The sequence below is a fragment of the Misgurnus anguillicaudatus genome, chromosome 9 (genome assembly GCF_027580225.2).
Source record: "Misgurnus anguillicaudatus chromosome 9, ASM2758022v2, whole genome shotgun sequence".
Lineage (NCBI taxonomy): Eukaryota > Metazoa > Chordata > Actinopteri > Cypriniformes > Cobitidae > Misgurnus > Misgurnus anguillicaudatus.
Window position 1 is genome coordinate 12,929,950 of NC_073345.2, and position 27,928 is coordinate 12,957,877.

Sequence of the window (27,928 nt, forward strand, 5' to 3'; positions counted from 1 at the left end):
AAATGATGATCTCATCCACCTTTTATTATTTTTTATCATTGTTTAATTATTTTATTATTTCTATATTTGTTTAATAAATTGTTGTACCATATTTTGATATGTAATTAATTATTATCTGTTTTATTGTTATTATTAAGAAATTTAAAGGGGACATTTCATGAAAATCTGACTTTTTTAATGTTTTAAGTGCTATAATCGGGTCCCCAGTGCTTTTATCAACCTAGAAAATGTAATAAAGATCAATACATTAACTTAGTTTTGGTAAACCATTCTCTGCAAGCACATGGAAAAATAGGTCATTTAAATTTGGCTCCTCTTGTGATGTCAGAAGGGGATAGTACCGATAGTAGATAGTAATCTGCACTATTCAACCACTGCACTGCCATTCAGTAGAGAGAGAGAGAGAAAGAGAAAGACTAATTGACAGCACAATTGAGTTTCAATTTTCACAAACAACCATTATTGTGATCAGTGTTTGCATTTCATCAGCTTATTTGCATTTTAAAGGACACACCCAAAACGGCACATTTTTGATCACACCTACAAAGTAGCAATTTTAACATGCTATAATAAATTATCCATATGATATTTTGAGCTAAAACCTCACATAGCCTACCTACTCTGGGGAAAACAAAGATTTATTTTACATCTTAAAAATGTTTTGTGCCATGTCCCCTTTAAAACTTACGAAAAGTTGCCAAAATTGCAATACTGGAGCCTACAAAATACAGATGTTAGGATTTTTTAAATTATATATTTAAGAAGACCGGTGTTAATGTAATGTCTTATCCATCAGTTTATTAACGACTTAACAACAATCTCCAATCAACAATACAACAAGTATATGTCACAGTCAATGCAAAGCTCTGCAGAGTGTGTTTTTCCGTTTCTTCTGTAATCTTTACAGACACAAAATCTAAACTAACAAACATACATTATTGTCTACTACTGATGAGAAGAAGAGGGCAGTAGATGGCTGGGAATGTGTACTGTCCACACGTCTTTATGGCCCCTAGAATACATAGGTTCGTTGAGCCATCGTGGGTTCGAGAGTCGTGTAAGGTATTTCTGATTGAGCTCATTCAGGCAAGCAGCTGTCTCCAGCTCTCTCATCTCCTCGCATGCTACATCCTCAGAACAGAACCAAGTCTCACCAACATCCACAAGACCTGCACATTTAAAAATAAAACCAAAGGTTAATACACACAAACTACAGTGACAATTAAACACACACATGCATACAAGAATATACCCGTGTATTGACACTGTACAACAGGAAAAAATATTACCTTTGCAAAACTATGGTATATGGTATAACATTTATATGTATTTGATATCAGATATAGAGATGTTGTGATCGTGGCCTTTAGTAAGTCCTACAGTTCGTGACACCCCACCACCATCATAAACCTTTAGGAAAAAATGCAAAGCAGAATAACCAATTCTCACCTGCAATAACACCACGCCCAAATTTTTCTCCAGACTCCAGAAGTTTCTCTATTTGCACAGAATTCATTCCCAGTCTATCAGTCAGGATTTGTCTCCAGTCTTCCCCTTCCCAATCCTTTTGAGCGATGTGCACCGCAAGAGTGCAGTTCTGCATCTCCGCCAGAAGGGGTCGCCAACGGGTCTCTATTGTTTTAATGCCATTCAACACAAAAGCAGCGTACGGCTGGCGAAATGATAAACACGCCACTTCTAAACTCATTCTGAAACAACTCGTAAACCTCTATTATAGATTAAACGCATATAATAATTCGTTAGGTTTGCACAAAATTAGGTTTGCCGCAGGTACAGTACATGTCTAGTACATTATAAGTGTGGTTTTTCAAATATGTTATTAAATAGGTTACGACTGCTTTAATTTGTTACAGTTTCTGAAACATAAACGGTCAAAATGTGTTTCCTATACTCGTATAAAGCTGAATATCTTTTAAACACAAAAAAATGCCCAAGTGCAAAACGTTTCCTGTTTTCAACAAATTCTGATAAAAGACGAGACACTCTTATTAAATAAAGAACAAATGAAATCAGCGGCACCTAGCGGTACAGCACAGTGAATAGGAAGCACACCGGGGCAAGTTGTCATATACGAAAGTGTTTATATATAATCTCAGCAATAGAAAATTTGAATTGTTTTCACAAATATCAGATTTTCTAGGAGTGAGTTAACAAAAAGGTCAATGTATGATCATGTTAACTGTACCCATAATTCTACACTTGTTGTATATGCCTAACTTTCAAATGTATGTATATTTAATGTATACTGTGGCCCCAAAAGGTATTTGGACACTTAAGGCACACTTAAAATGTATGAAAATCTTTCTAATAGATAACAACATCACATATTTATTTATTTTTAATATGGCACAAGCAAAACAAATTTTTAAAGAAGTTTGAGACGACAACATCAGACATACTGTTAAATATGTATCAGGACACTTTCTGGTTATGATATGTTACTGAACAATGCAACATAGTTACTCCTGAAGATCTCAGTGGCAGAACATTAGGTTAGCAGCACAAGGTCATGCGTTTGAACCCAGGGAACACACATAATGATACAAAATATATACCTTGTTAAGGCACTGTACATTTTTAGAATTATATATGATTTGCAGATGACTTTTTTGCATGGCTTAAGTGTCCAAACGGATGCCACTGTATTAATTTAATATTGAAAATAAAGTTTTTTAACAAAACTAGACTACAACAAGGTACAGGGCTGATGAAACAACAAATATTTTACTATATTACACTCCTTGACATTTCCATTTATTTATTCATTTATATTAACTTTCATTTCGTGTTCTTGTTCGAACCACATCAAACTCTTTACAAACTCATCACTTCTCTTTTTAGATTTATTATTATCAACTCTGTCAACACTTACTGGCCAGTACAAACCAATTCACAGTACCATGTCAATAATTAACTCGAGATTTCCCAAAATAAGGAAGAGAAAAGCTTCACTTGCTCCACAAATGAACATAGTGTCTCAAATCGTAGGCCAGTTTCACAGCACACGGCTGATCTTCACCAAATGAGCTCCAACATCTTCTCAACGTCTTAATAGTTCTCCAGGTCACCGTGTGTACACCAGTCCATCATCTTCATCTGCGTTCAGAGCTTATCGGGCCTGGTGGCTTTCCCCTTTTAGTGATCAATAGAGGAATATTGACCCCTTTGTAGTGTTTCCAGCTATGGATGATAATTTCCAGAGTCTCAGACAGTCACATCAGTAGCTGCTTTCATGGCCGGTGAGGATGTATAGATTGCTCATGGCAGATGGGTCATCCGTTGGGGTACTTTGCAATATTATATCCCTGTATAAACAGACAGTAATATTAGTATGTACAGTATATTAGCATGTATAGTGTTCCTATTGAGTTGCGTTGTGTGTTTGATCCCACACATGTTGATAAAGTGTATACCTTGTAATGCACAATAAGTCGCTTTGGATGCATAAATGTAAATATGTTTTTGTATAATAGTTTTTAAACTGTGGTACCTGGTTGTTCCCAAAATCTGAAAAGCTCGACTTCTGTCTGTGATCTCTTGGGTAACCTGTGACGAAGCGCATAATATCCCATCATCTCTTCTGTTTTAAAATAAAGCATTTAGGTTTAACTCATTTAGATTGACCATACATTAGATGTACCTCATTTGTCTGCAGACTCCGTCCTTTCAGGCCGTGTTTCCAGAACGCAAGAACGCTGTCCTGTAGACAAACTACATAGAAAAATGCATTACTTGTTTTATATATTAATATATATATATATATATATATATACATTATTTACAATATGCGGCTTGGTATTTTGTTAAGGTCTATCATCGATAGTATGTTAATGCCTTTTTGTTATTCAAAATGATTCAATAACATATATATAGACTTACCAAGCGTCTGAATTGAAAAATCAAAAGTCAGTTCAGAGGTTTTTTGATCGCTTGGACATCCCTGCAGATTCACAACCTTGACTGTGTCTGAAACAGAAGGGTGTGTTAAAAGATTTGATTGTTAAAGAAATGTCCATAGTTCAATTCAAAGCTCTTTAGCTTTTCTACATCTGTCCTTTAATGTGCACTTTATAGAGAGCTGCTTGGATGATGTATTTTGTATTTTGGGTTCCCTTGGCAAAAAGTCAGTGGGATTTTTACATAGGCTTTTTGATTATCGCAAAAAAAAGCTCTGCAAACCAAAGCTTTTGTCTAGCAAGATACTCTTTACACATAAACATAACTTTCAGGGGCGGTTTCCTGGACAGGGCTTATCCTAGTCCCAGGCTAAAATGCATGTTTGATCTGCCTTAATTTAAAAAGAACTTGCCCTGACATATCTTAACATATCAGTGCCATTGTTTTGTCTCAAGATGGACACCAGTTATGTTTGTAAAAACGACTTAATTATCCTAATATAACTAAAGCCTAGTCCAAGCTTAACCTGAACCCTGTCCGAGAAACCGCCCTTTAAAGTCTAAATGCCCTTAAAAAAATGATATCAAATCAACATATATTTTTATGATACTTTAACTGTATTTTTATGTTACGAACTGATTGCACTATATTTTATATGCACTATTTTAATTCTTTTTTTATTTCTCTTGTTTTTATCCTTATTTTTAACTGTTTATACTTTTATTCCGGTTTTATTCTTTTTCACACATTTAAACTGTTTTCATTCAAATCACATTTATTTTCTTTTAATTGATATTTTAAATTCTCATGTATCTTTGATTTTTTTCTACATACTTTTTTCCTCTTAAACATTGTCATTTCTATGTAAAGCACTTTGAATGACCTCTGTGTATGAAATGTGCTATACAAATAAACTTGCCTTGCCTTTACCTTAACAAATTAAGTTAAACATTTTCAAGTCAAAATTATGAGATAAAAAGTCATAATTATGAGATAAAAAACATTTATCTCATAATTATCATTTTAAAGTCATAATTATAACTTTTTATCTCATAATTATGACTTTTATTTTATTTTTTATTTAAATGATGACTCTCTCTCATTATGTAAAAGTCATACTTTTTAGTTTTTTTAGTAGTTTTATGACTTTAAAGTCATAATTTTAAGGTTTTATCTTATAATTATGATTTTTAAAGTCATAATTAAAACTTTTTATCTCATAATTATTACTTTTTATCTCATAATTGCGACTTTTATTTTTTTTCTACTTTTGGAGTTTTATCTCACTATTTTGACTTTTTATCTCATAATTATGACTTTTATAGTCATAATTTTAACTTTTTATCTCATAATTATGACTTTTTATCTCATAATTATGACTTTTTATCTCATAATTATGACTTTTTATCTCACAATTATTTTCTCATAATTAAAAAGTCATAATTTTTTGGTTTTATGTCATAATTATGACTTTAACAGTCATAATTTCAACTTTTAATCTAATAATTATTACTTTTTATCTCACTATTTTGACTTTTTATCTCATAATTATGACTTTAACAGTCATAATTTCAACTTTAATTCTAATAATTATCACTTTTTATCTCACTAATTTGACTTTTTAAAGTCATAATTATAACTTTTATCCCATATTTATGACTTTTTATCTCATAATTAAACAGTCGTAATGTTTCGTTTTTATCTCATAATTATGACTTTTAAAGTTATACCTTTTTGACTTTAAAAGTCATACCTAAAAAAGAATTACCCCACTGACAGATATTTTTACTTGTTTTAAGCATAAACCTCTTAAATTTCATAATTTATTTCAGTAAACAAGACTTAAAATCTTAGGCCACTTTGTTTATCAAGTTAATAAATCTCAATTTAAGAATTCTTAGATATTTATACTGGAAAACAAGACAAAATACTAAGTAAGACATTCATTTTTTGCAGTGTACATAGTTTTTGTGGTCCAGGGTCACATATGAGATATGTAGAGAACAAGTAAAAGGTAAATTATGGTTTTTGGAGCCAATAAGGGGCTGGGATACAAAATGCTTTGAATTATTCATTTATAAACATCAGTGATTTCTTACTCTCCAGTGCGATGAGAACAGTGTCCCTGTCCAGTTGTATAACTTGCTTGACATCCAAAGACTCTCCATCTGTGAAACCAAATAACCCCGGTCAGTCCAAGAAAGCACTGTTGACCGTTTGATCAGCATATAGTTCAGTTAAAAGACCTTGCATATAAATGGCTTGTGACCAAAAGCAGAAACAAGTTCATGGTTGCATGAAACATCTTATGTCTATTGAGTATGTCTATGAATCAAGGCTTTTTAATCTAATAATGAGATAAGGAGCATCAAAGTTATTTTCCACATAATAATCTTTACATTTTGTGAAAAATGAATTTAGCTGTGTTTTCATGTAATGTGTTTAAATGGGGGGAGTGACACCTGGCAGATTGTATGGCTTGTCATCTAGGTGGATGATGTCAAAGTGCATCTGTCCATTGGTGTCTCTTTGGCCAGGTGTCCTCCTCACCCCCACGCAGACCTCTGGTAGTTCTTCAGTTTCATGTACAAGCAGCTCAAAGACGGGCAGAGACTCAGGCAGACTAAGAGGAATGTGCTGAGAGACAGAAAAGTGCAAATGTAAAAGTGCAGATATTTTTAACATTTCCCATTGCTCTTGTTTCTCACCTTGAGTTGCATGAACTTCTGCAGAGGCTCATACCACATGAGAAGAACCAGGCCGGTGGGTACAGCAGCACACAGGAACACACTGTCGGTGTACGGGTTGCGCACTAAAAGCAAAAACAACCGATGTTCACTGAGTGCATAGAAAGATTTATAAGATGCTATAAAACATCAATGGTCCTCACCCACACTGCATCTTCTGCAGCCTTTGGTGTCTGGAATCTTTACTGACATGGCATACTTCCTGAAACCAAGAAGAGAATTACAGCCAATGAGATGTTTTGATTTAATGTCTCTACTTGTATCGGCCCTTTATTTTCTGGGTTACCACGTAACCACAAGAACAACATGTTATGTATCTGCAACGGAAATGTACTCGGAAGGTGTTAGCCAAGCTAACGTGTAGTAAAAAAAATCATTTAACTTCATTAGTATTGTTCCCCGTAGCTGAACTGGTAAAGCACAGCGCTAGCAACGACAAGGTCATAGGTTTGAGTCCCAACACAAAGGAATGCATGTACTGATAAACAATGTAAAGCTTGAATGCACTGTAATCACTGTAGTAAATAAAAGTGTGTGCCAAACGCATGAATGTCAATGCAAATGAATCGCTGAAAAATGCTACAAACTTTGAATTGATTCTCGTGCTCAAGCGATGGGCGTTAATCGCGAGGTGGCCCTGTCGACGCTGCATGTTTCTGCGATACTCGAAAAGTGTCGGCAGACTGTGAGATGTCAACTGCGATGACTTTCCTGTGGACAGAAGACCCAATGAATGATTGATGGTACATTAACAAGGATTGGATTTTTAGATTGTGTTTATGGAAAGAATTTAAATTTTTTGGTGGACTGTTCCTTTAACACTGCAGGCCATTCAGAAACAGAAGTGAATAGTTCTGGGTCATGTGATTATCTGTGATGATTTGACTTTCCTGAGATGCTCATAAGGACATTGTTCATCACATACAACCAACTGCACCTTTGAGGAAGCAACTGTAAAAGAAAGAAAATTGTGTGCATTTGCTTATCGGTTACGTGCTGTAGGGAATGTAAATCGACGGTAAAGTAATAGGGGTACCTTCTCCATGGTGTCCTCATGAAGTTCATTAAGGTTCAGTGTGTATATACCCTCCTCAGCACCCAGCATAAGGTATTGATCTGTAGGTATAGATAGCTAAACCTTAGAAAGAAGTTTAAACAAGCATGCATGTACATTGAGTATGTATGTGCCAACGCTGGTGCTTTTCCATCACCAATGGCTTGAGGTTTTCTCATTTTTATACATTTGATCAGTTTGCCTTTGCGGGTGATTCTCACGAAATCCAGACTTAGAAAGTGTCCAGCATCAGATTTTTTTTTAAAGCCCTTGAAGCTAATTTTTTGCACATAGAAAATTAAGGTCTGAACTTACTTTATCCATTATTTTTAGAGAATTTAAAAAAATATTTCCTATAGAATTATTTAAATTTTTTAGATTATCATTACCACAACACGATATTACATTAAATATATGCATTTACAAACTCATGTTTCGGTAATGAGAACTAAAAAGTTGTCTATGTTATGATCCTGCCCTCCTGTCATAGTTATTCATAGTTGTTTAGTCATGTGGCAGGATCGTGGCAGTATCCATGTTTTGTGTTGTAGCACATGGCCTTTGTTTGGTCTGTGTGCTGCTGTGTCTCGTTTGTGTTCCCACCCCCTCGTCTCCTCGTTAGCTCTCCCATCAATGTTTAATTAGTTTCCACTCATCCCTCTTGATTTGTTCCCTTATATAATGCCCTGTTGTCTAGCATCCTGTGCTCGTGCGTTGTGTATTCAAATGTATATCATGTCATGTCCTTGAGATTGTTGTCTGTTAGGTCTCCCCGGATTGCGTTGATCGGTTTGTGTCCAGTCCGTGTTTGGGTTGAGTCCAGTCCTGTTTGTTAGAAGTCAGTCCTGTCTAGTTTATATTATTTCTAGTACTGTTTTCCCCATCGTGGGTTTTTGCTTTGTGTTTGTCATTTATTAAAGTCTTGTTTCAGGTTCCCCAACCTCGTCTGCGATTGGGTTCATTCCCCACTGTCTCGCTTGGTCGTGATAGAGCGACCAGGTGGGTAGTTCCTGACAGAACGCACGAGCCATTATAGAACCCAGCGGACGAGGCGCGGGTCAGCAGGAGCTGATCCGCGGTTGGTGGGTCCAACTCCATCGTTCAGCCCGTGGGGCCAACCGGCCACCTCAAGTATGGCCTGGAGCCCGGAGGGCAAGCCGTCGAGGGTCTTCGCCGGAGCTGAACGAGAGAGTGGGGAGGATTTCACCAGCGCAGCCAGTACAGTCTCGACAGCCAGCCGGCGCAGCCACAGCTTCAGCCAGCCGGCGCAGCCACAGCTTCAGCCAGCCGGCGCAGCCACAGCTTCAGCCAGCCGGCGCAGCCACAGCTTCAGCCAGCCGGCGCAGCCACAGCTTCAGCCAGCCGGCGCAGCCCCAGCTTCAGCCAGCCGGCGCAGCCACAGCTTCAGCCAGCCGGCGCAGCCACAGCTTCAGCCAGCCGGCACAGTCTGTACTGCCATTGCAGAAGCTGCAGTTTTAGCAGTCACTGCAGTTTTGTTTCCTGTTAGTATTTCCAGTCCTTGTCAAGTTTGTCATGCCCCTATGTCAAGACTTTCCAGATCCCTTGTACCTATCTTCGCTTGCACCCCTTGGACCCAGAACTTTGCCTACCGTGCCTCCCTAGTGTGAACTTTTGTATTGTTTACCCATGATGTCGTCTAGTATTGTTATTCATATATCTGTCATGCTGTTATATTTTGTGTTATGCCAGTGTCAGTCTTGTCATGAAATTTGTCTTGTGTACCCCTTGAGGAACGCCCGGAGGCGTCCCTTTAAGGGGAGGGTACTGTTATGATCCTGCCCTCCTGTCATAGTTATTCATAGTTTAGTCATGTGGCAGGATCGTGGCAGTATCCATGTTTTGTGTTGTAGCACATGGCCTTTGTTTGGTTTGTGTGCTGCTGTGTCTCGTTTGTGTTCCCACCCCCTCGTCTCCTCGTTAACTCTCCCATCAATGTTTGATTAGTTTCCACTGTTCCCTCTTGATTTGTTCCCTTATATAATGCCCTGTTGTCTAACATCCTGTGCTCGTGCGTTGTGTATTTAAATGTATATCATGTCATGTCCTTGAGATTGTTGTCTGTTAGGTCTCCCCGGATTGCGTTGATCAGTTTGTGTCCAGTCCGTGTTTGGGTTGAGTCCAGTCTTGTTTGTTAGAAGTCAGTCCTGTCTAGTTTATATTATTTCTAGTACTGTTTTCCCCATCGTGGGTTTTTGCTTTGTGTTTGTCATTTATTAAAGTCTTGTTTCATGTTCCCCAACCTCGTCTGCGATTGGGTTCGTTCCCCACTGTCTCGCTTGGTCGTGATAGAGCGACCAGGTGGGCAGTTCCTGACAGAACGCACGAGCCATTATAGAACCCAGCGGACGAGGCGCGGGTCAGCAGGAGCTGATCCGTGGTTGGTGGGTCCAACTCCATCGTTCAGCCCGTGGGGCCAACCGGCCACCCCAAGTATGGCCTGGAGCCCGGAGGGCAAGCCGTCGAGGGTCTTCGCCGGAGCTGAACGAGAGAGTGGGGAGGATTTCACCAGCGCAGCCAGTACAGTCTCGACAGCCAGCCGGCGCAGCCACAGCTTCAGCCAGCCGGCGCAGCCACAGCTTCAGCCAGCCGGCGCAGCCACAGCTTCAGCCAGCCGGCGCAGCCACAGCTTCAGCCAGCCGGCGCAGCCACAGCTTCAGCCAGCCGGCGCAGCCACAGCTTCAGCCAGCCGGCGCAGCCACAGCTTCAGCCAGCCGGCGCAGCCACAGCTTCAGCCAGCCGGCGCAGCCACAGCTTCAGCCAGCCGGCGCAGCCACAGCTTCAGCCAGCCTGCACAGTCTGTACTGCCATTGCAGAAGCTGCAGTTTTAGCAGTCACTGCAGTTTTGTTTCCTGTTAGTATTTCCAGTCCTTGTCAAGTTTGTCATGCCCCTATGTCAAGACTTTCCAGATCCCTTGTACCTATCTTCGCTTGCACCCCTTGGACCCAGAACTTTGCCTACCGTGCCTCCCTAGTGTGAACTTTTGTATTGTTTACCCATGATGTCGTCTAGTATTGTTTTTCATATAATCTGTCATGCTGTTATTTTGTGTTATGCCAGTGTCAGTCTTGTCATGAAATTTGTCTTGTGTACCCCTTGAGGAACGCCCGGAGGCGTCCCTTTAAGGGGAGGGTACTGTTATGATCCTGCCCTCCTGTCATAGTTATTCATAGTTTAGTCATGTGGCAGGATCGTGGCAGTATCCATGTTTTGTGTTGTAGCACATGGCCTTTGTTTGGTTTGTGTGCTGCTGTGTCTCGTTTGTGTTCCCACCCCCTCGTCTCCTCGTTAGCTCTCCCATCAATGTTTAATTAGTTTCCACTCATCCCTCTTGATTTGTTCCCTTATATAATGCCCTGTTGTCTAGCATCCTGTGCTCGTGCGTTGTGTATTCAAATGTATATCATGTCATGTCCTTGAGATTGTTGTCTGTTAGGTCTCCCCGGATTGCGTTGATCGGTTTGTGTCCAGTCCGTGTTTGGGTTGAGTCCAGTCATGTTTGTTAGAAGTCAGTCCTGTCTAGTTTATATTATTTCTAGTACTGTTTTCCCCATCGTGGGTTTTTGCTTTGTGTTTGTCATTTATTAAAGTCTTGTTTCATGTTCCCCAACCTCGTCTGCGATTGGGTTCATTCCCCACTGTCTCGCTTGGTCGTGATAGAGCGACCAGGTGGGCAGTTCCTGACAGTCTAGGTACTATGACAAACAAAATTTCAACTTTTATCTGGAGAGAAAAAATATGAACTGCTTACCTGGTAGCCATCTTGTGTGTCACAGTCAATTATGTCCCTTCCAACAATTTTTTTTTGAAAATGTTAGTTCCTTGAGGGCTTAAACAATGATTGAAAATTGTTGCGGAGGATGAGAAAATTTTTCTTGGACACATTTATATTCCTTATTATAGTCTCTACATTTACCAATGATCACCAAATACCACATGTTTCTTTACTGTAAATGTTTATAGTATAACATGCACTGAAGCTTTTGATTTTTTAGACGTTTTAATTATAAATATTTTCATGTCAAAGAACCAAAATCCAGTCATGGACACATTGCGGTAATGAAAATGTGGAAAAAACAACAAAATTGGTTTGTATGATGTCATTTGAAATCATGTGGAAAATAGTACATGAAGAAATGTTTGTAACTGTATGCTTCTTATTTTGATACTCTTACTTTGCATTTACTTTTTTTATCAAAATGTTTCATGACACCTCATAAATCTAATTTCGCGAGAATCACCCTTGCATGTTTTCTAGGAATTGAATCCATGACCCATATGCTGCTATGTAATATCCACATATGGTGTTAGGTTAAAGTTGTACCTCTGGTCTTTGGGAGAACCCATGTAACAGCACAGTGAGTCTTTAAAGGACAGCCGTTGAATACTTTGGAAAAGCAGGCGCCCATCTTAAATGATAAACATTAAAACAATGCAATAAAGCAAGCATTAAAAACCACACAACAGAAGTATAAGACTTAAACTGGCTGTAAACTGCACTCACATGAACTTGTGGTGTAGGTGGAAGTCCATGCACAACAGATTTCTGAAATGAATCATGAAAATGGTAGGAGAGACAAAAAATAATGAGATCAGTTAATGAAGGAGGTCATTTTGTGTTACATTAACAACAAGTTCAACTGAATTACATTTTGCCGCATTTATTACGCACTGATTTGTGTACTTAAAATTGTTTGTTTTTGTGTTGCAGAGAAACGCATTGAAGATTTTTTTCCAAATCATAATTACAAAATAATCTCTTTTCGCTTTTTATCACACAAATAGGTTAATATAGGCTTAGTTTTGTTACAAGCCCCCACCCTATTTATCCACTTACCGAGTCTTCTGTTTTCCTCCTGAGGGTGCTCCATTCTGGTGAGACGGGACATTCAAGCTGTGGGAAATGATTTCGGTTTCCTCCAGGATCTAAAGCGAGAGAGCTCTCTGATATTAAACCTGTTCAAAACAGCTGCATCACTCACACATAAAACCTCTTCGGTTCAGGTTCAGACTAAACAATACTTTGTCTGTTATCATAGTCACTGTGTCAGATTATGTCATTTTTACTCCAACATGTCAAGAAACACATGAGACTACCTGTTGCTTCCTGACCAATCATGGCTTGCCATCTTTAATAACATGAGTGATGTCATCGAGATCAAAACGAGAGAGTGCCCTCTGGAAACGAGAGCTACTGACTGTCTTGTCGTGAGGAAATATATTTAAATCCATAATTACACCTAGCAGCGGTTTACGAAACCCATTGTGAAGGGTCCGATAAAAAGTCTTTCTTATGGATGTAGCGTCGATTTCCAGACACTGTGACGCACTACACAAGATAAAACAATCGGTTCTTGCGTCTTGACACCTGTTGTGATTTACGAATCTATCACCACTATATCGGATCCTCGCAAAATCAGGCTGACATTATATAGTTTGAACCTGGCATGAATGCATTAACTGACTAAAAGACAAGGAATTTGAAGGGGGGTTAAAGCCATTTTCGGATTATGCAGTGTAAAATTTATGTATACAATGTTAGCTACAGGTCCTTGCCTTGCTACCAAATGTCTTTGCACAGTTGTGATCCATGTTGTCGTCTTCTCTCATCTTTAGCAAACCAAAACATCTATTTTTCGAAAAGGTATTTGTTCCAGAGATCAGTTTAGCAACTAGCCAGACTGATAAATAAATACAGACCAGAAGTTCATTTCGGTTCAGGCGCATAACCGTGACAACGTGCGTGTGTCCTATGAAACCGTCTATATCCAGTCGATCACTTTAAATCTAAACTTAAGACTTTTTTCTTTTTCTTTAGCAAAGCATAATTTGTCTAGTAAATGTACTTATCTCGCAATAGTTAGCCTGTATGGAACAAAGCATTCACATAACTTGTCTGGGTAATATACTAACGCCGCAATAGCTAGCCTGTCTGGAACCGAGCATATTAAAACTTGCATTACATGCGAACGGCCCCTACGCTAATAGGATTGTGTTTCTCTCTCCCTATCTCATCCTCGAACCTGAGGACATTGAGACAAACAGACCCAGTTCCGGCTGTCGTGGAGATCAACACACCACTGATCTACTTCAACGTGATGCCCAGCCGATGCCTGACCAACGACCCCTTGGGAGATATATATATTGACTGTATACAGTCGATATATATATCTCCCAAGGGTTTTTTTCTCCTAGGATTTTTTGTTCCTCCCAGGCTAAGATAAAGTCAGGAGTTTTTTCTCCTAGGGGGTTTTTCATCCCCAGGGAGTCAGCCGACATTGGCTTAACTTAGCACCCTCTTGTATACAATACATTATTAATACGCTCGCTTGTAAAGTTTATTCATAGCCGCTGTATTTTGCTACTTATATTTGATGTTGATTTTTCTGTGTTGTCCCCTGCTTCTATTAATGTAAAGCTGCTTTGAAACAATTATCAATTGTGAAAAGCGCTATGCTAAATTAAAATTGAATTGATGTTGATCTCACCTTCAGCTGACGTTGAACAGAGTGACCCCAGACTGGTGGAATGACTGAGAAAGGAGGAGTCTGCTAAAACCGAAGAGTTTGTGAAAAGGGACGTGTCGGAAACTGTCGAACCAATCAGCAAAGCTGATTCGCTGAGCAGGGCGGGGTTAGTGTCCGGGGTGGAGTCTTTTAAAGGGGTGGAGCCAATGAGAGGCGAGGAGTGGGAACAGGGAGTGGGAGCTTTTCTCTCTTGATTAGAGGGACTGTGGGTTGTTGACTGTGAGACCACCCTCTTCACAGTGCCATGTTTATCCTCCTCATCTAGTAAGTGCTAGGAGTTAAAAACACAGGATTTGTGTTATTCCATAAGACACACAACTTTTTTGCGCTAGCCTTTTAATTGTTTCTTACCTCATTCGATGATCCTCTCTTTATGGTCAAACTTCTGCAATAGAGGAAATAAAATGTGGGAAATAACTTCACCAACCATCAAAAGAGCACAAATTATGCTTTTATTTTTTAGTATGTAGCTGTTTAAACATTTAAAGTTATGTCACCTTTCCATCAAAGCTTCTTCTACACATTCCAACAGACTCCTGCAAAAATAACACACAAACTTCAAAACTGGCATTTGAGAAAGATAAAATCATATTTTGCTTTTATATTTATGCCTTGCATTTCTATATAATCTCATTTAGAAGTACATTCTTCATAGTATTGTGACATAAGCTCTGTGATTGGAGGATGCCAAACAGCCAATCAGTGCCCGACTTCATGAAAGTCCTTAAAGGCGGGGTGCATGATTTTTAAAACAACACTTTGGAAAAGGAGTCGGGCCGACTATCAAAACACACTTGTAGCCAACCAGCAGTAAGGGGCGTGTCTATCAACCGACATCGCTGCCCGGGCTGCGCATGTGTCTATCAAAAGAAGGTCCAGATTCTATTCCGGTAGGGGCATGTTAGTGTCTGTTTAGGTAACTTCAAACGTCAACAATGGCCCCCAGAGATCATGCACCCCGCCTCTAAGCTAAGAAATCTCTGATATAAGAAAAAAAACTGCCGTCTTTCCGCTCCTGAGCTAGTGCACGTCGAGAGGTTAAGAGTACGTTTAATGAAACATGGGTTGCAAGAAAAAACCTAATGGTTCACTTAGTAACCATAAGGGAGCGTTTAAACAAAGGCATTTACGCCAGCGTACGTTTTCAATTGCTTCCAATGGAAGCGCTGTGCTTTTCCAAAACTTTCTCAGCATTCTTTCCATGCTCACACCCACACTTAAAAAAATTTCAACTTTGGATAAATGTCATTTGTCACTTCTCACGTGGCCATCTAATCACAGTGGAGGAGGGGCAGGGCAAATATCACAACAACCGGTGAATCGTTCAACGACTGATAGACAAAGCAGAAGCATTATAGCATCCAAAGGTTGCTATAGGTTGAATAAACGATGGCAAGCGTCCAAAGTCTGCGCCCACCTGCCGTTTCAGCCGCGTTTGAGCACTTTGATGTACACGCTCCTTAATGTAGGGTTCACACCAGACATGGTAAAGGTGGCAAGCGCGAGTGATTTACATGTTAAAGGAATAGTCTACACTTTTACCACATTAAACTATGTTATTACCTCAACTTAGACGAATTAATACATACCTATCTTTTTTCAATGCGTGCACTGTACAGCGCGTTGTGAATGTGTTAGCATTTAGCCTAGCCCCATTCATTCCTATGGTACCAAAAAAAGCTTTATTTTGTGGCACCATACTTACTGGTATAACTCCTCATGTAGCAGTCTTTAAATAGGGAAAACACGGAAGTGTTTGGTGGCTTCCCTGTTTGGTACCATAGGAATGAATGGGTCTAGGCTAAATGCTAACACATCCACGACACTCTGTACATTGCACGCATTGAAAAAAGATAGATATGTATTAATTTGTCTAAGTTAAGGTAAAAACCTAGTTTAATATGGCAAAAGGGTAGACTATTCCTTTAAGTTAATGCAAAGACGCGATCAGGCATCCTGCGGCGCGGTAGGCGTGCCGCAAATGGCGCAGAACGTGTGGCGTTCCGGGCAAATTGAGCGTTGCTGCAGGAAACGCGCAAGTTGGAAAGTCTGAACTTTGGCGGATTTCCACGTTAATCAATCAGGACCTTGCTGTTGTAGTGATGTGATTACAGGAAGTGAGCAAAGTCTCAGCAGAGTTGCAGAAGCGAATTAAGGGACCGTAACATAATATAATCCCTTGGAGAAAAGTGGTGCGCAGTTATTAGGAGCATAGCGGTTTGATTGTCAGTCAATCCAGGTGCTTTAAGTTATAATTACTTTGCGGTACTTTACAGTCTGTTATTTGCAACATTTTATTGTACACAAATCCACCGTCTGTTGAGCTGAGTGCATTGGTATGTTTAAGCTGTGAGATTTTGTAATTTTAGCAACTGCTTCTCTATTGCCGTGTTTTGACATAGACTACCGTAAAATACTTAGTATAAACACTTGGGGGCTGGGTGCGTGATCTCTGGGAGCCAGTGTTGGCATTTGAGATCGCCTAGACAAACACGCACTTACCCCAGTGGAGTCTGGACCTTCTGTTGATAGACCCGCTTCACACATACGCAACCCAGGCAACGATGTTGGTTAGTCGACACGCCCCTTACTGCTGATTGGCTACAAGTATGTTTTGGTAGTCAGCCCGACTCCCTTTTCCAAAGCGTTTTTCAGAAATCGTGCACTCCCCCTTTAAGTAGGGGTGATTTCATGCAACGGGGCACAGACCTTCAGCTTTTTTCTATCAGCAACGTGTTTTGGACGTGCTGCATGTTTTAGCGAATTAGACTCAACATTTACAACTGTCAACATTGCTTCAGATTAGAAAGAGTAAAATATAACCCACGGAGAGTCCTTGTCCCCGCCAATGGAGCTCCAGTCATCATACGCCCCCTAATAAAAAACAAAAAACGTTTAAAAAGTTTGTTAGAAAAATATATAAAAGTCTGAGGAATATTAAAATTTTTTTAATTGTAATTTTTGGTTTACTAACCCCCCCCCCCCCCCCCTTAAACACCTAGGTTTGTGACAAACTGCAATTTCTTTCATTCAAACATTCATTCTCTCACCAGATCAGGACAGGGATCTGTTTGCTTTCTCATGGGTGGTCCGAACTTCACATGATCAACTAAAACACACAGAATCAACAGATGGCAACTCATTCATTGTGTTCACTGTAAGCAAATTCATTGTAATTCAACCGCATCTCACTTCCTCTTTCAACTGTACATTTAAGTTTACTTTGTAATATGTGTGTGATGTCCCAAACACGCAAACGTGTATATGAAACTATAGACACACACACACACAATATATCCTTTCATATCTCATCACGCGTGGGCAGCTCTCCACATTCATTATTCATTTGTCTGGCAGAAAATGACTTTTAAAGAGGCAGGTGACTGAAATTTGTTACTGACTTGTTAAAAACTAAAACCTATATAGCCTAATATTTTGGGCACCATTCTGTTATTCAAGTTTCAAATTTGATTTATCTTGTATACAGATGTCAGTGGCAATTTGTACACTGAAATGCTTGGTGTAGAGCTTGAGCATTCTGGAGCAGTACTACATGGTAAAATAAAGTAAAACAGAAACTTTTTACTTGTACAAGATAATGGGCAGTTTACTAAGCACATTACAATGCTTTATGTCGAGCCCATTGTGGGTGGTCAGACACAATAGTTGCCCTTGTCCAGTAAACCATGTCTTGTGACCGTGCTGTAATCCCACTAACCTACAACAATTGCTTCTCACTCATTAATGGCACATTCTGATTAACCCTTTACTACTCGTGAGATTACAATTGTGTTACATTAAAGTACATTGCATTGATGTTGTATAGGATTTTTACACTGAAAAAAAAAAAGATTTCTTACTTAGTTTTTTTGTCTTGTTTTCAGTACAAATATCAACAAATTCTTAAAGAGCACCCATTTTAATTGCTAAAAAGCAACGTTATTTTGTGTATTTGGTTGATGTGTCCGCGTGGTTATGGTTCAGAAAATACATTATTTTCTACACACCGTACATTTTTGTAGCTCCAAAAGCACTGTGTCCCTGATTGGCCAGCTAATCTGTACGTTATGATTGGCCTGAATACCTCTGACATCAGCAGGAAATGTGACGCCACTTACCATGTTTGAAAGATTCGGTCACAATGCAATGCTAACAGGAGTTAATTTACAGGCTGTGAGTAAAAGCGTGAGGAATTATGATAATATCGATCTTGTCTACATCACCAATTCCAGGAAGTAAACTGTTGCCTACAATCTGGGTGTTCGTTGTTGTCCAAGAAAAGAGATTTACGTCAGAGACGATAACTCGCTTCATCGATTATTTTGGGATTTGTACCTTTTGCATATCGTTAACATGTACTAATACATACCAAAGAAAATTGGTGCTCTTTAAATCAAGATAAATTTTCTTGATGAGCAAAATTACATAAGAAAATAAGTCTAGTTTTAATTAAATTAAAGTAAATTTGTGTTTAAAATAAGCTAAAAAAAATCTGCCAATGGTGTAAGAACATTTTTCTTGAATTTTTCTTGAATTAAGTGTTTCGGAAAAAAGTAAACTTATTTCAAGATTTTTTTCTTACCCCACTGGCAGATTTTTTGTTTGTTTGTTTTAAGCAGAAATTTAATTACATTTATTTATTTTTTGTCTAAAAACTAGACTTATTTTCTTAGGTCATTTTGCTCATCAAGAAAATTTGATTTAAAACTTGATTTAAGAATTTGTTGATATTTGTACTGACAACAACACAAAAATACAAAGTAAGAAATTAATTTCTTGCAATGTACAAATGTTACCATTAGTCAATTTAAATAAATGGGGTCATACTAAACCTAAATTAAGACATTTTAAGAGAATTTATAAATAAACACATTGATTTGGCATCTTTAATGTGTCACTGAAGGACACTGGATAAAACTGCTGTTGATAACAGAATGTGTTGGGGAAGTACCGTAGTATAAAAATTAAATGAATCCATCCATTTGTTAAATGTGAAACAAAGGATCACAACAAACTAAAACCTAGTCCCGTCATGGCTGTGTATAAGAGTATAAACTGAACTCACATTGCTCTTCAGACAGAGTTCTCTGAGCCGGATGTTTCACTAGAGAATGAATCTTATCAGGCAAAACACTACATGTCTGTGAACACAAATACACACGCACATACTTTAAAACCACATATCAAGAAATATGTAACAGTAATTTCCCACTTAGTCTCATTAAGCAACAGTAAATCAACGAGTTTTCAAAAACTTTTTGTATTCTGTGTATCCATCAATTAAAATAAGATTAACATTTTTTTCCTGCTTATTTTCTCCTCCATGTGTGGGATAGATATTTTCAATTAAAAGTGTAATGTTTTGAGTTCGAAAACATATGCCTTAACGTCTTTTTTAAGAATGAGTTTGAAATTACGTGCTGTTCAGAAAATTTCCTGTTTACCTATTAGAAGGCTTGTGATTGGGTTAAGAAAAATAGACGTCATTCTATGCGACAACGCATTACTTTACGGAGAGCTTACGAACTACTAGCTACGTTCTGCCTTAAGAACAAATGGTGCAACCGAATAAAGTAAAGAGTTAGTTATAAACTAGCTAGTCGTTACTAAGCCTCTAGTTTGGACTTTAGGTCCCAGTTTAAGTAAGAACTTACGAACGACTGGTGCAACCCTACCCTGATCTTTGAAGTGCATAGAGATGATCATGTCTGATTGGAGTTCAACTGGACACATTCGCATCTGTGCTTACAGAAAACTGCTTACTTTAGCGTCTTCCTGCGGGTAAATTGTTTAATATCGCTTGAGTTAACCTTTCGCAAGCCTTTAAAACACGTGCAAAAGATAAACTTTCCATATTTAAATTTGCGTATTTATCCGCGAATCGAATGCATGCTGAACCGTGGGGCCTGGTATGTACAAATCACGGATCGAAAGCAATCCGTTTCACCACTAGTCAACAATGCTGCTAATTCTAGACATACACTGCATATAAAATAGTACATATAAAAAAACAGTTTATCAATTTAAAATCCATTACATCATTACCGTTGGTTCACACCAGCCGTGTTTGAAGCGCGAACTAGACGCGCGAATGAGGCGTAATCGCGTCTACCACGCTGTGCTAAATGCCTCATTCGCGCCGCGAGACCACCAGACGCGCGTCAAACGCGTCTTCACATTAACTTAACATTGAAATCACATTGAGGCGTCAACCGCGGCTGGTGTGAATGCAGCATAATAGACCAGCATGAAAAGAAACTGTAATTTTCGAGCTTTAAGGTTTTGGTACGCTCTTAATTTTATTCTGTGGAAAACAAAAGATTAATCATTGTTCAAAATATAATCTCTCAGATGTCACAGAGGGATGTTTCTTTAACTGTCCACTAAAATAAATATCTTTTGCCCGTACAGTACCTCCAGGTCGCTCTCATCCATAGTGAGTGTCTGCTGTAGCTCAGGATTATTGACTGTGTCCAGCAGCTCTATAGCCAGGTTGCGGGTGAGAAGCTGTGTTACATAAGCATGCTGAAAAGACAGAGGTCAGAGGTCACCGTCTAAACAATTATTGAGAATCATTTTATCAAATATAAGCCATATATCACAAAGGTAATAAATTCTTTTTCAGACATGCACCTGTAACAGTTTCTCTGCTGTTGGCCTTTTCCGAGGATTTTTTGTCAGCGCCATTTTGATGAAATTGTGGAATTCTGTGGACCTAGTATTTTAAAAATAAAATTGACTGAATTTGCAAACTTAATATCATATGTGTGAAAACTCAATGGCTAAAATTGATCAAACTAACCACTTGTTTTTTTCCTTCAGTTTGGGAGGCTGAAAGCTGCTCTTGGTCATCAGCATCAAAGCTCTAAAAGAAAAAAAACTTGATACTTCTGCAAGCTGAGAGACAACCAAACAATCTCCGTACCTTTAAATAATTTTTAATGCTGGAGCATTTTACAAATTGTTTTCCTATTATTCAATACTATTACATGAGTGTGAAAATGTAGGGATACAGTGTTAAATAGACCAGCACTGATGATGATATCTTCGCTTGTCATCTTACTGTAACTAACAAAAACAGTAAGACTTCCTCATTTAGCAAGCTATACTTGAAAACCCATGTTGGCTAAACGGCATTTTTGCTGTTGTATAACCAGCTCGTTTACATGAAATGCGTACAAAAACACGCAGTGTCATTATCATGCAATACATACCCCAAATTTCGATTTTTCGTGCATATGATACGCCAGTCCTTCCCATTCACTTATACGGCACATCTTTTCTTGACGTTTTATTTATTGGTTTCTCATTTGTTTTCTGTTTTTTTACCATTGTCACTTGGGTTTGGGGTTAAAGCAAGTTTTTGTAACATGAAATGACATCCCAATTCTAATCCCAACTCCAAGCGACCATGATTTAAAAATTAGACAAAACATGGAGAAACCTATATATTAAATGACATCCTAAAGCAAAACCCAAATCTAACCCCAAACCCATGGTTTAAAAAACAGAAAACAAATGAGAAACCAATAAAATGACATGAAAAGATGTGCCATATAAGTCAACGTGAGAGGGCTGGTGTGTCGGGTGCATGCAGGGTTGGAATTTGGCGGGTGTGTTGCACGATGGTCACACTGTGTGCTATTTGTACGCATTTTATGAGAACGGATTGGCTGTAACATGCTGTCTACCAGCTACTATAGATTAACATTACCAAAACTGAACTTCTGCCAAGCTCTGTGTTTATTGTATGCCTTCACACCTCATAGGATGGAGATCAAACATTGGTGGCTGCAGCTCTGCCAGTTCAATGGCTGTGATGCCCACTGCCCAGATATCGCACAGCTGGTTATAGCCCCCTTTTCTTTCCACTGCCGCCACCTCAGGAGCCATCCTGAAAGAAAGCCATAAACAATAAAGCAATATTAGGTTAAAAGATAATGATTTGGCAGTAGCTTTATTCAAAACGGATTACAGTGCATTCAAACTATACATTTTAATCAGTGTATGTGTTCCCTGGGTGTTCAATAGGGCAGCACATTATATTGAAAATAATGCACATGTATATATCACTATTATGGCTGTCAAAAGATGAATTGCAATGAATCACATACAAAATTTGGTGTCCAAAACGCTATAAACGCCATTAAAAAAAAAAAAGAATTACTGCCAAAATCAGTATTGCAACGATTGTCTGTGTTTTTAAGTGACAGCTCCCATTCACATCTGTTTAAAGTGACTCACCAGTATGGCGTCCCAATGAATGACTTTCTCTTAGCAACAGATGCATTGATCTCAGCCGCCACTCCAAAATCCGCTGAGACAAAGATAAGACAAAATGAGATTTAAAGGGTATTAGTTACTATATGTGTGTGTTTAAATTGTGTTCAGGGTAAACCCAGACTGACCTAGTTTGACATCTCCTCTCTCGGTTAATAGAATGTTGGCACCCTGTAGACAAACGAAAATGACACAATGAGAACATAAACACTATCAAACCCAGAATGTCACCTCACTATTGTGCTATAAAAATGCTCACTCATTAAATAGCTACTATACATACATAAATATATATACACACACCTCGGGGCTATTAAATGCTTTACTCTGATTGGTTAAGAAATGTTCCATGAGTATACATTATTTTTCCATGAACGCACAATTGCCCTTGATTCATTTAGACATTTAGCAGATGCTTTTATCCAAAGCAACATACAAATGAGATAAACAATAGAAGCATTTAGAACAAGACAAGAACAGCAATACATAAGTGCACTAAAACTAATCAAGCCTAACAAAGTATACATAGCTATGTGTTTTTGTTTTTTTTGACCTGTTAAATGTGTTTAAATAACCACCAGAGAGCAATGTCTGTGGTAATTGTGGTAAAAGTGAAAATAATGCACACGTGCAGTGTAACAGCATTACTAACTTGGGTGTGCATTATTTTCTAATAATTCAATGGTCCGTTGTCAATTATTCCTTACATATATAAAATTTAACAATATGTAACAATCAAATACACGTTGATTTAATGGTTTATTACTTTTATGTCTCGATGCATTTTCCCCGTCTGATGGAGATGATGCAGGCCCTGTAAACAAACAAAAAACAATGAATAAGGTGCTACTGATCTGATAACGTATTTGTTTTTTACGTAAACTTTAAAGTCTGTGTAAAGTAATTTCATTGTTTCTAAACACATTATGAATGTTTGTAATGTAGGCCTATTGCTGAAACATTACAGAGACTGCAAACTAAGTAGTACTGAATTGTGGAGTTAGACCGTTAAACTGTTTTTCTCTACCTGAAAACATGAACCATAAACAGCACATAACATCGAAAAAAGGAAATGACATGAATACATTATACAAAATAAAAGACATGTGGTTGCAAAGCTGTTTGAAACTTTAAAGAGACGGCAGCTGTCCCGCGAATGGGCTTGGTGCCCCCAGCGTTTGAGAGCAGAGAATCCTGCCTATTTTTCCAAGATTTTGATAACTTATTATATTTAATTAGCTTCATTTAATCATTCAAATTTGGTTGGGCGATTAATAATAACCCATTTTGTGGTGTGACAAACCTAAAGTCAGGAATACATGTTGGATAATGGCGAACCGCGTGTCTACAAACAATGAGTGCATACTCCCCGACCCCACCCTCATAAAAAAAATCATCGGATTTACTTGATTAAGACAAATCAGATAATATGGAAATCCATATTTATACGGACAAACCACATCCCTGGTGTAAACAACAACTTCATCCAGGCAAAAACAAAAAATAAGATAATAAAATTTTATTTTTATTGACCCATGAATACAAGTAAGGATGTAAATGAATGTGTCCTCACCTGAAGTGTCTCTCTGCATACATAAGCTATCTGTCTTTCTTTCAGAGGGCCAGTGACTGCAGAAACACAATGACCTCATTTAGACTAACAAAATAGCACACAAACATTAATCCTCTTACAAGGAATATTAATTTCCTATAAAGCACTGTAAACTGCACAGGACTCTTTACATGGATATGAAAACAACATATGGAAAGGGCTGGTTTTGAAATAGTTAACAAGCATAGATGTTTTTAATCATCACAGATATGTACCGTGGTAAATGTCCTGCAGTGATCCTCCTCCACAGAACTCCATGCAGATCCATAACTTGTTATTTCTGTAAAATATTTCACTGTTAGTTTCACTTTAGTATACAAACTGCGCTCAGATGTTTTTCCTGTTTATTTGTTTCCTTGACAGATGTGAATGAGCTAACCTGAGGTAGCTGCCGAAATAGGCGACAATGTTTTTGTGAGTGCAGTCCTTCATCATGGTTATCTCAAGTTGAATGCTTGAAATATCTTCACCTGACAGATCAAAAGAGACGTACGTCTTGTGCTATAGGTTTCACTTCATTGAATTCATTGAACTTATAATTCTGCATCAAATATTCAAAAGCATAAATCATGACAAACTGGGTCTTTTAAAATAGACTTTGATGACAATGGGGGTACACGATATATAGGCCGATGATGCTTGCTATGCTTCTCAATGAAATACGATGAAATGCCTCTACATCCAAAAGCCAGGGGGCGCTCTCGTGCAGAAACTCAATATGCCCTGCAGACGAATAACCATTTACACACGCAGCTCCAGGAAATGTCTTAAGGATATATTTATATTTCAGTTCTACAAACCTTTTTAGGTATTTTCATGATAATAAAAAATATGAATAATGATTATGTTTGACGAGTGTTGCTTTTTCAAATGCATGTTATAAACGACCCAAACTAACAGTGATTTCAGATCGATTAGGACTTACTGATCAAAAGCCGTAGTAACGTTACATGAAATAGCTGTGAATAATATCGGCGGTGCGATTCAGAAGAGTTATCGACCACGTATTATGAATGTATATCGTAATATGCATTTATCGGTGTACCCCTAGTTGACAACCAGTGGCCTTTCTAATGCTGAGTTATAAAATCTTAACAACATGTTAATAAGGTTATCAGTGACTATCAGCATTAGCAGATAACTACTGATTCACATAAATCTATAGGATTGACTGACTTATATGTCTTGACAAAACAATATATAAAATGTAAATATTAATTTATCAATTTATTTACTTCTTATAATAAAATGTATTTATTTTTATATATGTGCCATTATATCTACAATTGGCCACTTTGCATCTGCAAAACCCAATTTTAGCTGACAATATTACACATATCTACTAATACCTTCCTAAAAATGTAAAACAATGTTATTTATGACTTACCAGGGTCCAGTTTGACAACTTTGATAGCTGCAATAACTGAAGTTTTAATGCTACGTGCCTATAAAGACAATGAAACAAAGTGGGTAGTTTACACAGTAATAGATTACAGCAATGTATGTGGACATCAAAGTTTGTAACAACTTGTTTTTGCATCAGATGGCAACATTTCACTTCAACTTCTGCTGAAAGACTGCTTGAATCCTCCATTGTAACAGTGAGTACTTTTATTGCCTCACGTTCTAATGCTTCATTCCTAAATGTTTCGTGATTATAGTGTATTGTAAATTCAATGCAAAAAGCTAAATACATTCAGGGTACATTTACAAAAAGATGCTACACATCTTCGATGTTTGACTGTGCTTCTGTTAAATCATTACAAGACCTTTTATAATAAACTATTATTAAAAAAGTCCTAATATGTCCTTTTAAGGTACCAGTATGTACGTTTTATGTACAAAAGTGTATGAAAATGTACAACTTTTGTACTTTATTGTACCTTTTTTTTCTCTGAGTGTGTATGACAATGATGGAAAGGTGATTGTCTCATCCACATTTGTTTAACATTATGATGCACACCACATACCAATATGGTTGATAAGAAGTAAGCTGTAAAAATAACAGGTTGATTCTGATTTATTTAAAACTACTACATTTGGTGTGGACTGCGTATGCCATCCAGACAACTAAAGATGTCTGCTTGAAACCACGGTAACCAGCAGCCAATAGTGAATCAACAGACACTGGAAAGGTGAAGTAGAGATGAAAAAGTAGCAGTGCTCATTTCCTGTTTTCTTTCCTGTCGTACGATATCACATCCTGTAATGTCTATCTCTGTTATCACGGCCAATGAGCTATATTTGCTTATAGGCAGGGTAACAAAAATGGGCAATGCGCCCTAGCAGACCGCAAGGTCACTGTTAAACACTCTACATTAGATTTTGCAAGCAAAGCAGGCTTTTTTTGGTTCCTCATATGCAAAAACTGTTTACACATTGATGTTTTTGGTTGTGAAGGTGGCACAGGCAGCAATGATCAAAGCTTGGCCTTCTTTGAATTTATACAATTCGCTTAAACTTTATGATTTTTCATCATCATCAATTTTTTTTTTTAACATTTATGACCATGTCTATGCAAACCCAGCTAAAGTATTTTTTGTGATTTATAAAAAATATGAATGTTGATATTTTTAATACTAACTCAAGATCATGTCAAAGATTGAAATCAAGCTTGTTAGATTTTGGCCTATAGATGTGCATTTTACAGGCAGTGTCCCATTTTTACTTTCATTTTACTCCTAATCTGCATCATTTTATTGTGTTGTATGCAGAGCTGTTCCAAGCATTTCACTACATGCTGTACTATGCATCGTTGCATATTCAATGAATAAAACGTTAGTCCTTGTTCAATTTCATTTATTTATTATTAGTGAACTGCAAGTGCACTTGCTTTTCTTTGCAGTGGCGTGAGTGGTTACACGGAGTTTTACAGTAAAATGTGAAATTGCATGCATGTAGATATCACATGTGAACTGATGCATGACTGCACGTTTTTTTTTATGGTGCCAAACATTCAACTGTCATCACAGGCACATGAGCGTTGCGTCAAAGTCAACGAGGTGTGAAAATTGAAGTTATAGTGGAAGTGGAAGACCAGTTGATACTGCGTATTGTCAAATACATGTATTTTTACGTTTATGCATTGTAGTTGCATATGCTCACAATACTGCAACTGCTTTTAAAGAAACTTACAGTTCATTTAAGCTATACATAATTTCAATATGTGCGTTCCCTGGGATTCGAACCCATAACCTTTGCGCTGTTAACGGAATGCCATGATACCATTAATATTGCATAATGATTTGCACTGTTTCATTGCGTACATCAGATTCGTTGTTGTCAACAGGTCATAGCATCGTAATTAAGCACAAACATTCGCGCTCCGTTATCTTACCTTAAACACATCGCCGTAAGTCCCGCTTCCTATACGATGTATCAGTTCATAGTCATCGAGCGGATCCGCGTTCGACACGCCGATCGCGTCCATAGCAGCGCGGCATTGATCTTTTTCTCACGCTTTAATCAATATCCCTCACCACTTCCTTAACATCCGCCTGACAAGTGCACTAGACAGCGCGCTTCGATACGCACATGAGGGCGTGCTGTTCACACAGGAAGGGTGTTGTTGCGTTCAACAGCATCTCGATTGAAGGAGAAGCGGGACAGAGCGGAACACAGGAGTCTCGAGATGCGTTTTTAAAGTTTTTTGGTATGAAGCTGACGCGCAACGCTCGTGGCAGACGCGGACGCAACGGCGATAACGTGACGCCAGTACGCATCCTGTTTGCCTGCAGAGTCTGTCGGATCGGATAGCAAATTCAAAAGCTT

At 38.2% G+C, this 27,928-nt stretch overlaps 2 protein-coding genes across 2 annotated transcripts; both read right to left on the bottom strand.

Annotated features, from left to right (window-relative positions):
- Window positions 1-835: 835 nt before the first annotated feature.
- Window positions 836-1,990, bottom strand: LOC129423782 (protein EOLA1). The gene is made up of 2 exons (XM_055180246.2): window positions 1,450-1,990; window positions 836-1,169 (listed from the first exon to the last, which is right to left on the bottom strand). The coding sequence occupies exons 1-2, from the start codon at window positions 1,706-1,708 to the stop codon at window positions 946-948; spliced, it is 483 nt and encodes a 160-aa protein (XP_055036221.2). The 5' UTR covers window positions 1,709-1,990; the 3' UTR covers window positions 836-945.
- A 343-nt stretch (window positions 1,991-2,333) lies between these two features.
- map4k6 (mitogen-activated protein kinase kinase kinase kinase 6) lies at window positions 2,334-27,858 on the bottom strand. The gene is made up of 32 exons (XM_073871147.1): window positions 27,495-27,858; window positions 25,545-25,602; window positions 24,537-24,627; window positions 24,373-24,437; window positions 24,119-24,174; window positions 23,312-23,359; window positions 22,674-22,716; window positions 22,510-22,582; window positions 22,028-22,159; window positions 21,068-21,130; window positions 20,899-20,980; window positions 20,680-20,790; window positions 19,331-19,406; window positions 17,316-17,374; window positions 17,093-17,139; window positions 14,763-14,801; window positions 14,617-14,650; window positions 14,227-14,536; window positions 12,576-12,664; window positions 12,243-12,284; window positions 12,063-12,147; window positions 7,702-7,781; window positions 7,548-7,616; window positions 7,253-7,368; window positions 6,809-6,867; window positions 6,627-6,730; window positions 6,381-6,555; window positions 6,018-6,086; window positions 3,901-3,987; window positions 3,662-3,732; window positions 3,512-3,567; window positions 2,334-3,326 (listed from the first exon to the last, which is right to left on the bottom strand). Exons 1-32 carry the CDS (start codon window positions 27,585-27,587, stop codon window positions 3,239-3,241), a joined length of 2,670 nt encoding a protein of 889 aa, XP_073727248.1. The 5' UTR covers window positions 27,588-27,858; the 3' UTR covers window positions 2,334-3,238.
- Between the last annotated feature and the right edge of the window lie 70 nt (window positions 27,859-27,928).

Coding starts and splice junctions, on each gene's coding strand:
- LOC129423782 (XM_055180246.2), bottom strand. CDS start 1,708: ATGAGTTTAGAAGTGGCGTGTTTATCATTTCGCCAGCCGTACGCTGCT. Junction 1,170..1,449: donor TGGGCGTGGTGTTATTGCAG/GTGAGAATTGGT, acceptor TTAAATGTGCAG/GTCTTGTGGATGTTGGTGAG.
- map4k6 (XM_073871147.1), bottom strand. CDS start 27,587: ATGGACGCGATCGGCGTGTCGAACGCGGATCCGCTCGATGACTATGAA. Junction 12,148..12,242: donor CACCTACACCACAAGTTCAT/GTGAGTGCAGTT, acceptor TTATCATTTAAG/ATGGGCGCCTGCTTTTCCAA. Junction 3,327..3,511: donor CAGATTTTGGGAACAACCAG/GTACCACAGTTT, acceptor CTGTTTATACAG/GGATATAATATTGCAAAGTA.